General features: G+C 42.6%; 1 protein-coding gene across 3 annotated transcripts in view; it reads right to left on the minus strand.

The window, feature by feature from the left end:
- Positions 1-12,308, minus strand: part of phkb (phosphorylase kinase, beta) — a 145,827-nt gene that overhangs the window by 18,877 nt on the left and 114,642 nt on the right. For all 3 annotated transcript variants that reach the window (XM_080493391.1, XM_080493389.1, XM_080493390.1), the window contains 2 exons: positions 1,369-1,452; positions 562-666 (listed from right to left, as the gene is read on the minus strand). In XM_080493391.1, coding sequence (XP_080349517.1) covers positions 562-666; positions 1,369-1,452 — 189 coding nt within the window. The remainder of the gene's footprint in view (positions 1-561; positions 667-1,368; positions 1,453-12,308) is intronic.

Below are 12,308 nucleotides of genomic sequence, written 5' to 3' on the forward strand. Positions count from 1 at the left end.
CTGCTCTGCAAAACCAGAAAACAGCATGCTACAATAAAATGTGAGATACACACAATGTTTAGCGTTTTGAATGCGGCTCTTCTTAATAAATATGGCACAGTCAAACTGTAGCAGTTTTTAAAGAAACTAGAAGTCTTGATTGTTGGAAAGTCAGTTGGCTGCAAGATGTATAAAGTATCATTGGCATTTTCTATATTAAATGAGTCATTTTGGCCGAATCCTGCATACAGCATGTTCTCCGAATACATCCAGAGCTGCCGCATAGTCTGCAGGTTAAGAATGCATGTAGTGTCTGAATGCTGAATACAAAATAAGCTGGTATCAGTACTGCCATCAAGCATGCTGCTACTCAAGTAGCATGCCCTTTCAGTCAGGCCGAGTAAAAATGAGAACGCAATCAAATCAAATCAGCACATTTCCTGTCTTCTTCACAAATGTCAGGCTCTTAAAAAGCAGACAAACTGAATGCATCTTGGTTATTTCTTCGTCGCGAGCACATGAAATATGGGTTGGTGTGGGGACGAGGCCCCGGTGAAGCCTCATGATGCGACGCTGACTTACCTTAATGTCATCAATCAGCAGCATTACATCCTGGGACAAGTAGAAGTCGCTCAGATCAAACACTATTGGGTAGCACACCACCGTCTTTCCCAGGATACGATAAATCTAGAGGGACACACACACACACAATCGTATTAGAAGACGGATGGCTCACAAGTAGCCACGTGTACATTATTGTGGGCAGGGTATAAAACAAGCCATCAATCGTCAGATGGAGGGAGAATCAAAACTCAGGAGACACACACACACACACACACACACACATGCGCACAGGCCACGATAATGTCCTCTGGCGCTCTGCCACCGTCTCCATAAATTCTCCATAATAATATTGTCTTAGCAGTGCGTTGGGAGATTCATTTGTTTGAGGAAGCTGCCACAGCCAGACGTGTCTGGTCCTGCTCTGACCTTCATTTGGGATTTTAAAACACTACAAACAACATCAGCAAAGATACATTAGCACGACACACACACACACACACACACACACACACACACACACACACACACACACACACACACACACACACACACACACACACACACACACACACACACACACACACACACACACACACACACACACACACACACACACACACACACACACACACACACACACACACACACACACACAGCCTGACAGCAGCTTAGGACAATAAAATGCAACAAGTACTGAGAATGAGAATAAACTATGGAGCATTCACTGAATCTGCAGATTCCTCTGTGGGAGGTGACCCCTGGTGACCCCTGGTGACCCCTGGTGACCCCTGACCCATGGGTGTGTGTTTATGTGTGTTTAAATACCTTGCAGGTCCCGATGCAGCCCACCGGCCTCTCTGGACGCCCACTCAAACCAAGCTTCTTATTGACGGCGAGGAAACGGTATGCCTACACACACACACACACACACACACACACACACACAAGTAAATACCTTATCAGAAAATTCAACATTGACATAATCTTTCCGCTAAACTTTGTGACTGCAGGAATAAAAACACGGTTATCTGTGTGAGTCCCAGCGATTGCATCAGTGCTGCTTTGAGATTTAAAAGTACATTTGATTTGAAATGCCGCGCAGCCTGCTTCCACTCCACGGCATAATGAAGGCATGAGTCTAACATCTGACTGTCCCACTGAGACTTTTTTTGGTTGTTGCAACTCATAAACTGAAATTACCTCCATATGGCGGCGGCACGTCGTGATATTATCTGGGCGTAACGTTATGAGACATGGTGATAATGAACGGTCCCCGCGCTGCCATCGGCGGCGTGCTTTGTGGACCCGAGCACACCCACGGGGCACCAGAACTCAGAACACTGCTGTAGCAGGAACAGTCGTCATCACAATGAACTAAAGGTAAAGTTAGCTTCCACGTTAGCCACTTAGCATATCCTACAGTGTCAGAAAGTGTCTGCTGATGGTCACAGAGTCATTTAAAGGCAAGGTGCTCCATCAGGGGCTGTCAAACACACCTTAGTTCAGGGGCCACAAACAGTCCAATGTTATCTTGAGTTGACTGGTCTGATGAAATAGTGCCGTAATAACCTTTAAATTAAAACACTCTAGTTTTTCTTTGTTGTGATGTGGAGTATACGTAATGAAAATGTTGATATTTTTACAAAACTAAACAATTACTACTGAAATAATCTTAACATAAAACCAATTTTAACGAAAGCTTCAAGTACAAAATACAGTGAAATGTCCTAAAAACTTCTCCACTTGCTGTTGTATTCTGAGTGTCTTTACGAACCCCCGCTGACAGCACGGCTTTTGAGGTGAGTTTGATGGTTTTTCACAGCAGCATCACTGACATCTCAACTCGGGTTTCCGTGTTGTGTTGTGTCCAAAACACTTGAGAAATTTGTTATCTTTGAATTTTGAATAATTTGCTTGGTGATTGGAGCCTCTTGCGGGCCGGTTGTGGACCACAGACGTTACGTTTGACACCCCTGTACTACACCAAAGGCTGAGGTTCAAATGGAATGTCTTTTCCTTGCAGGATTTTTCTCTTGAAATGTTTGAATATAGATCATAATTACAATCTATTGGAATTTGAAGATGATGCAACTAATGTCAAATGATAAGAAATGATGTGCGGAGTTTCTAACATCAGGATTATTCAGTCTTTAGTGAACCAGGAGTTCAACTTTCAATCAGACTGTGAAAACGTCCCTTTTTCTTAAAAAAATATATTTTCTATAGGTGTTGCTGTTGCTTGCAGATTTAAATTGTTTTGTTTGTTTAACTTGCTGTACTACTTCATGAACCTGTTTCACATCTTTGATAGTCACTATACATTACACTGTGTTTGTATGTGGCCGTTCTCTCCAACAGGGTTCACTACAGCAAGTCACTGAAACTGACCTTTGTGATTCAAACCCAAACATGGCAGCAAGAAGCAACTTGATGCACCATCAGGAGGCACAGTAATGATAAAAAAGGTAAACAATCTGACCAGGAGAGGTAATAGGTGGAGCGAGCTTTACTGATGAGCATCGTTTGGAGCATTAAGCCAGGATCATTGTCCCAGTGAACACAGGGGCCGGTAACAAAGTGACCTTAAAGTAAATATCTATATCATTACCTTCTGTTGACCGAAATGAGCTCCTTGTACAAAGACCTTGACCTTTTCTGTTTGTTAGAAATATGAGCAGCCACCTTTACACTGATGTGTGTTTCCATCCCTTCTGATTCAACAGTTTTGTGCACTGACTGCAATAGTGGCGGTGCATCTTTAGGACTGTTCGCCTCTTGGAGACTTTAGATTAGTTGGTGGAACAGTTTCAGTTACAGGGTTTTGGGTTGGATCTCCGATCACACTCTGGTTAATGTGCGCTGAACCCTAAGATGCTCAAAATAGGTCAATCTATGTGTAGGTAATCTTAGGTACAAAGCCAGTTTATGAGCTGCAAAATGGTAATGTCAGTGGGGCATGATGTCCAGTGCACAGAGTGAGTAGAAAGCAATACAGTTCAATTCCAGCAATGTTTTGGCTGAGGAAGCTGGACTTGAGGGGGCTGAGGTCAGGAGTTTCATACTCAGGAAGTGGATGAAACTTCTGTTGTGCAAGTCAAGAAAAATAGAATATACCAAAAATTTATGTATGAACTTCTTGACTTTTCTGAAGGTGGAGCAGTAATTAGCTGCTAATCAGTCGATGGAAACAGAGCTGATGAAAAGGTTGTGGCCGTCTTGCTCGGCTGTCTCCAATATGCATTTAAAGATGACAGCGACGGGGATACAGAAGCTCCAGACTTTCTCTTTCTACACAAAGTGTTTGTTGCTTCAGATGAAAGCTTACTGGCACTGTGCTACCTGCTGTCACAACAACATGCAAAGAGAAGGAGCTGGGTATTGATTTCAAGCCTCTGCTGGTTCGAAGCCCAGTGGAGTGAAACCGTGTGTGTGTTTCAACATGTATGTATATCATGGTATCATGGTATATCATGGCGTAAATAAGAAATTGGCAGAGAACGTGTTTCAATGAAGACAATCTATGAATTTTCCATTTAAATCCCGTACAGTTTGTTCTGTGTGGACACAGCATCGATACACCCACATGCTCCAGTGTTGCTGCGGGAAATGTGTCCATCATCCGTCCTCCCTGCTGCAGACTTCCACCACAAACTCACTGCAATACATGCTGCTCTCCAAAAGGTGGTGCTCTGCCACTCCCGTGTGCTCCAGTACCGAGGTGAAAAAGCTTACACCGAGCTCATCAAGAAAACACTGCCAATTTAAAGATAGAACTGAAAAAGAGGAGGGAAAAAAGGACGACTGTTTCTATGAATGTGTAGACTTATAAAGGATGGGGGTGTTGGTTGTGGAATCGGGGGGTTTGGTAAGCCGCGGCCCAAACAGATGACACCTGGAGGAGAAAAGCTGAAAGAGGATGGAAGAACCTCTGCACCCAACACCCGTAGTGTTCAGAATACCAATGAGCAGCGACAACATGCAGGCAGGCTATCAAAGCATCCTTTCATTTTCCTGCTTTTCCACTGACCCCAGCACATCCAGCAGACACAAACAGGTGGAACGCCTCACCCAGTCACAGAAAACCTCCAGTCAATGCTTGTTTTTACGCCTCTGCTATGGAAGAGTGAGAACGGGCAAATATTTACTGACAAGATTTGAACAAAACTTTTAATCCGCCATAGGAGTCCTCCATTTGATATCGGCTCAGACAGGAGCTGTAAACACTGCCAGGTTGTTAGAAATGTAACCGTCAGAGTCAACAAATATGTACAAGGAGATTTACCTATACAGAGACCTTGGGGCTGAGGGACTGATGGTAAAGATGCCGGCTGGCATTCAACATTGTGACAAACAGCCCAAATGATGGCGTAGGTGTGTATAGAATGCTGGATCAGACTTTCCGTTTGTGAGACTTTACCATGAAAAGCTTTAAAAGAATAGTTTGTATCTGTTAATGTGCATTTAAGAGAACCTCTGACGCTCCGAATGATATTCTAAAAATCCCTATGTTGTAAAACGTGTTATGTTCAAATATTAGTTTAATAAATATGCCCACATTTGTGTTGAAATGAAAGAAAGGAGCACAGATTGTGACTGGTATTACACCAGATTGTATCTCTTTATACAGACAATATGCAGAGGAGCAGTGATAACAACTCCTCCAATGTAAAGGAAAAATAGAAAGAAAAACACTGCTATCAGTCAAAACCTTTTTATGCTTTTCCCCTCCGCGGTTATGGCTGTTGATGGAAATCCTTTCCCTGGAAGGATTTGAGAAGGCACCGTTCACACTGGCTGCATACAGATTACCACCAAAACACCATCGCTGACATTATCTCTTCAACCAGAACATCAAAAATAGAAGAAATGTTAAGAAAATGGCCAGTATGAATCTAACTGCCAGTTATTTCTGTGCATATGCTGTATGTTTTCCCCATATCGATTGGTTACGTGAAAACCCAAATTTCAGTGTCTCAGAAAATTTGAATATTACATAAGATCAAGCAAAAAAGGATATTTTAAACAAAACTGTAAGGCTTCTGAAAAGTATGTTTATTTCTATGCACTCAATACTTGGTTGGCTCCTTTTGCATGAATTACTGCGTCTTAGCGGCGTGGCATGGAGGCCATCAACCTGTGGCACTGCTCAGGCGTAATGGAAGCCCAGGTTGCTGTGATAGCAGCCTTCAGGTCATCTGCATTGTTGGTCTGGTGTCTCTCACCTTCCTCTTGACAATAGAACAGAGATTCTCTCTGAGGTTCAGGTCAGGCCAGTTTGCTGGCCAATCAAGCAAAGTAACATCAGGGTCATTGAAGCAGCTTTTGGTCCCTTTGGCAGTGTGGGCAGGTGCCCAGTCCTGCTGGAAATGAAATCAGCATCTCCATGAAGCTTGTCAGTAGAAGGAAGCATGAAGTGCTCTGAAGTTTCCTGCTCGATGGCTGCGTTGACTGTGGACTTCAGAAAACACAGTGGAGCGACAGCAGCAGATGACATGGCAGCACAAATCATCACAGCCTGAGGAAACTTCACACTGGACTTCAAGCAACCTGGATTCTGAGCCTCTCAGTCCACTCATTGTGAAGCTTCCACAAATTCTTCAATGCATTTTCCTTGACAATCCTCTCAAGGCTGCGGTCATCACTTTTGCTGTTGCATCTTTTCCTACCACACTTTTTCCTTCCACTAAACATTCTATGAACATGCTTGGATCCAGCATTCTGTGAGCAACCAGCTTCTTTAGCAAGGACCTTTTGTGGCTGACCCTCCTTGTGGCGGGTGTCAATGACCGTCTTCTGGACATCTGTCAAGTCAGCAGTCTTCCCCATGATTGTGTCCCCTACGGACCCAGACTGAGACCATTTAAAGGCTCAGGAAAGCTTTGCAGGTGTTTTGAGTTAATTAGCTGATTAGGATGTGACACCATGACTTTCTACAACGGAACTTTTCCACAATATTACAATTTTCTGAGACACTAAATTTTGGATTTTCATTATCTGTAAGCCATAATCATCAACATTTCAAGAAATAAAAGCTTGAAATATTTCACTCTGTGCAATATATCATATCATATATGATGTAGCCTATATCATATATGGGTTTGACTTTCTGAAATGATACTCAAATTTTTTTAGATGTACCAGTAGGTTGACATAACAAGTAATTTCCTTATGTGAAACGCACAACCAGCCAAACAACTGAAAAAAAAAGTGTAACTTAAAGACTGAAAATGGCAGAAATGCATTTGTAATAAGGCAACTATTGCTCAAGAGTTGTGTGTGATGTGCAATGATGTGTTCGTCCGACAGGGGGCAGTAGCAGATGTTGGTTTGGGAGTGAGTGACAGCCAGTAGCAGCAAGTCCAATTTATAAAAAAGTATTTTGGCTCTAATATATGTAAAAAAAATAAAATAAAAAAAAAAACTACGGTGGTTGCAAGTTTCATAAGTTTTCCAACTCAACAGTGTAGACGGGGCAGTTTTCATCGAGTTCCTGCACAACGAGACTCCAGCATAATTTCTAGAGGGACGACGCCCACTGCTCACTTCCAGGAGAAGCAAGAGCTGGGCATCATTATGGAACAGCTTGTTTTTTTCGTGTGGGTTGGTGCTGACACGCTCAACATTTCTTATATTTTACACATTTCTACAGCAGAGGCGGCACGTAAACTGACAAAAATCTTGTTGGAACAAGAAGAGGTATAATGATCTGCACTTTCTCTACTAAGTGTTTCTTCCAGGTTTCATTAGGATGAGTAGAGGAGGTAACGAAGTGCATCTGCAGGACAGTGATATTCATCCAGAGAATCAGATAGAAGCAGCTCAGAGGACGGGTTTGGGGGAGATGCAGAACTTTGTGAGAGGATAGGCTTTGGGGTGAATGATGAGGGGGTGGGAGGGGGGGGAGTCACACTTAGCAAATGTAATTGCCACTTGCTCCCATCATCAGACAGCTGTTGTCAACACAATCAAACGGCTGCGAGGAAGGAGGTGAGGTGAAAACGCAGCCTGCAGCGGCTGAGATGGCGGCGACTCGGAGATAAACAGATTCTGTCGAGGAAGAAACGTCTGTCTGGGCTCAGAATTTAATATTCAGCACAGCGTCCGCTCTGACTCACAACGGCACATCCATCTGAGAGGCTGAGCATCACGCAGCGGGGGGGGGGGGGGGGGGGGGGGTAACAGGTATGACAGTTCTCAGAACGATGACAGACCCAGTTGGACATGATGGGGGGGGGGGTTGGTTAGTGTAATAGTCATGATGGGGGGTTGGTGTAATGGACAAGATGGGAGGGAGGTTAGTTAGTGTAATGGACATGATGGGGTCATGGTTAACGGACTGCAGGCAGCAAAAGAGGAACGGGGGAAGAAAAGGTCCAGAGCCTGAACAGATGACAATGTGGAGTGAATATGGTTGTTTATAGAGAGGAGAACAGTCACCACATGGTAAAGATAACAGGCGAGGGAAAGAACCAGGGTTTGACAGACAGGTATGAAGGGGGGTGGGGGGGTGGGGGGGTGGGGGGTGGGGGACGACGACACAGGGACGACGGACTTCAAACACACATGTAGATGAGAGATGGCGTCTGAGGAGAGGCCAGAAGTGTGAGTGACGGGTACAATGTGAGAGAAGCAGACGCAGCAGACGAGGCAGTGCTCGGTGTCACAGATATGACAGTGCAAATGGTGTAATCTGCCAAAGATGAAAGAAGGAGAGTGGACAGGATGGAAATAGCAGCCAGCGCTGGACTTGTTACACGTAGGAGTTACAATAGCTTCATCTCCTCCCCGAGGCACACAACACATCTGCAGATTTTGTGTCTAACTGTCATCTCAATGCAGGATTTCTACCTGCAGAACGACAGCTCTGCTGCAGCTGCTCACATCAAATACAGACAGTGTTTCCACGCGGGTACAGCTTCAATTCTGGAGACATGGAGACGCTGTGTAAAGAAAAACAAGAAACAATGACCTGAGGGGACTTCATTTGTCCTCTCCTTTGTTGTTGCCTTTTCTCTGTAAAAGCCTTGAAATGACTCGGTTGTGTTTTGTAGCTCCATAAATAAAGTTGAATTGAATGGAATTCTTTATGTGAATTGTGTCAACTTCCAACATTTTTTCAGAAAGAACTTAGGTGTGGATAACAACAAATCCTGTTTCCACGACAACATCTCAAGTGAAGTTTACCGTGTTTCTGGACTATAAGTCACATTTTTTTTCATCATTTGACTGGTCCTGCGGCTTATAGTCAGGAGCGACTTATCTATGAAAACATATCACACAGCTGGTATTACGGTGAGCACCTGTCCTGGGGGGTATTCCAGAAAGTGCGTTTTGTGAAAACTCAGAGCACGTTAACCCTGAAATGAGGGAAACTCAAGAGTTTTCCGTTCCAGAGAGAGAGCTGAATAAAGCTCGTGGTCAGTCACCACGGCAACAGACTCTGTGAACAGAACCTGCTCACTGGCAGGTTTTGTAGAGGAAACCCTGAGGTTCTACTGGCTCCTCCCACCTGAAGCAGCAGCTACAAACGCATTATCTGTTATTTCTAAACCCGATCGACAAAGAGGCAGAAATTATTTGAGATAACTTACATCACAAGAGAGTCTTCTGGTGTGTGTGTGTGTGTGTGTGTGTGTGTGTGTGTGTGTGTGTGTGTGTGTGTGTGTGTGTGTGTGTGTGTGTGTGTGTAGCATTTTATTCATTTATTGAGTGTTGATTAACACGTCCTCACATTTTAAATGCTCCGCTTTAACAAAAATGTCTAAACATGGTTTTATTCTACTCAATGGGATATTAACAGAGGGCGAGTCAAACAATATTTTGTTACTGGTTTGAATTACTACTTGAAGAAGCTACTGAATACATTTTTTTTTTATCTAAAAGCCGACATCAATTTAGATAAAAAAAATCTTAATCAAAATGAGGTACAATCAGAGCATATATACAGATACATCTCAAAAAATTTGAATATCATGAAAATGTTAAAATATTTTTTGTCACTCATTTCAATAAGTCAAACCTATATATGATATAGGCTCATGACACGTAGAGTGAAATATTTCAAGCCTTTATTTCTTGAAATGTTGATGATTATGGCTTACAGATAATGAAAATCCAAAATTTAGTGTCTCGTGTATTGTGGAAAAGTTCCGTTTTGGAAAGTCATGGTGTCTCATCCTAATCAGCTCATTAACTCAAAACACCTGCAAAGGTTTTCTGAGCCTTTAAATGGTCTCAGTCTGGGTCAGTAGGCGACACAATCATGGGGAAGACTGCTGACTTGACAGATGTCCAGAAGACAGTCATTGACACCCGCCACAAGGAGGGTCAGCCACAAAAGGTCCTTGCTAAAGAAGCTGGTTGCTCACAGAGTGCTGGATCCAAGTATGTTCATAGAAAGTTGAGTAGAAGGTAAAAGTGTGGCAGGAAAAGGTGCAACAGCAAAAGTGATGACCGCAGCCTTGAGAGGATTGTCAAGCAAAATGCATTGAAGAATTTGTGGAAGCTTCACAAGGAGTGGACTGCATAGCCAGCTGCATCAGGCGCAGACGCATTTTTTGAATGGTTCAGCGTATACTCCGGCACGACGTATGGCCCGGAAAATACGGAGTTTTTGTTTCAGATAAGTTTCGCGTTTACAAGGCAAAGTTTTGAAAACAACGTCTGTTTCCTGGACAATAGAAGAAATGCTAAAAACAACATTGGATTTCTGTTGGGCCACTAGTAGGTGCTGTTGTTAGTTTTAGTAATGAAACCACGCATACATGCAGCACAGAACAATGACTGTCTTCCTGCATGTGCTTCTAGCACGAGGTCCAACGTTTAATAAGTTACATGCCCGGTCCTCATCTGATATGGCTTTTTTTAAATAAACAATCAAGCCTCAATATGTTCCAATGTTTTTAAAATACAACTTGTTCTGTTTGACAACTCTTCAAATATTTATTGAATTTGAAAAGTGGTTTATGCCTTAATGAATGAGTAATTATACGTTTAGTGATAGCTGAGCGCCGAAACATTACAACCAGCACAAAAACAAATTGTCATTAACTACTTACTATCTTTTAAAAACAAATGAACAATTAAAATGTAATTTGTTTTTGTTCACAGTTTAATCCGAACAGCTTAATTTGGATTTTGTTCTTGAACACAAACCATTTATTACTGAGAATTATCATTTAGAACACAAACAGAATTACGGATTATATACAGATTGTGTTTTATATAGAGAATTTCAGTTTGCGTTTCCAAATTTTAGGAGGAAAATTACAGATTGATTCAAAATGGAAGTTAATTTCTTAGAAACAAAGAATATTGTGATCATTCTACTTATGATTTAAAGTGATTTTACATTTGTGACATACTACACGGGTTCCATTAAAAGTTGAGAAGATAAGACGAATACTTACTACCGGATGGAGTAACAGCATTACAGCACATGATAAAACATCTTATCTAACCTGTTGATGTTCAAGCATGAGTGAAAGCCAATGGATAAGCGGTCAAAACATCTTCTCCTCCATCTGTTGCAGGACTCTGCAATGTGCTGAGAACAGATCTGAAAACGTTCAGCTCCACGTGGCTCCAATTCACCAACGGAGACAGCTTCACCATTACACTGATCAATCAACATGAACAATCACCAATCAATCACCTCAAACACTCCACAGCCTGCTTGCAACTGATGGGACAATCAAGAAGGAAATCTAAAGAGCAGAAACCCTGGAAGCACAAGATCTGTGGCGATATTGATAGATCACTGCTCAGATATAATCGGCCTCCTGCACCATTGATTGGAGCAGTTGTGTTGGTAAAGTGGCGTCAATAAGTCTTACAGTTTCTTTCGCCGATATCGCACTTGTCATTCAGAGCACAGGATGGGAATCTCCATTGTGAAGATAATTATGAGCCCTTCAATCAAGAGACAAGCCACTGCAGCTAATCACACAACAACATGTCTGCAATGCATTCAAGGAGAAATCCCTCAATCTGTGAATCTCCTCCAAGAAGCCTGTGTGGCAGAGGAATCGTCCTCATCGCAGCATGAAGAGCCTATGCCATTTTTTTTATTCCACGCCAAAAACAGGGTGCTGCCATATTGCCTATTTCTGGACGACAACTTCCGGACAACCTCAGTACTCTAAAGCTCATCATATCTGCTCCGTGAGCCGCTAATGACAGGATGAAGACGTCATTGGACGTTACCACAGTCCACCTTCTCATGTCGTCCTCTCACGTCAACATAAAGGAAGGATGAGGCAACATGATGCCGTCCGATCATCACAGCTCAGTTTTCATGTGTTTCCACTTTAATATCCTGGTAGCAGCGTTGCTTGTTATGTTTTATGGTAGTTTCATAGACGAGATAAAAACAGTGATCTGCCGTTCACCACAAACTATTTTGTCCATCAGCAGAAGTCGTGAGCAACAAAGGGAAGTAACAGAGGTGAAGGTGGGTGGGCGGAATAAGCTCAATACAGAGAGAGTCTGCATTTAGAAAAGTACTGCTTGTATTTCCAAAGCCAGAACAGTTTTGTTTATGCTGAAAGAATCCAGTCACACAAGAACAGAGGGAAAACTGATGAGAATGAAGACATCTACATTTTTGATGTCAGACTTATTTCAGTTCAGGAATCAGATACACTCTAATTCGACCTCGATAAATCCAGGCATGGAAAAGACAGTATCATCAGTACAAATACACTGAACTTTACATTTGTTTCAGTTCCAGTGCAAAGAAGTACAAAACATTCACATTTATTAAA

The sequence above is a fragment of the Lipophrys pholis genome (genome assembly GCF_963383615.2).
Source record: "Lipophrys pholis genome assembly, chromosome: 2".
NCBI classification, from domain to species: domain Eukaryota; kingdom Metazoa; phylum Chordata; class Actinopteri; order Blenniiformes; family Blenniidae; genus Lipophrys; species Lipophrys pholis.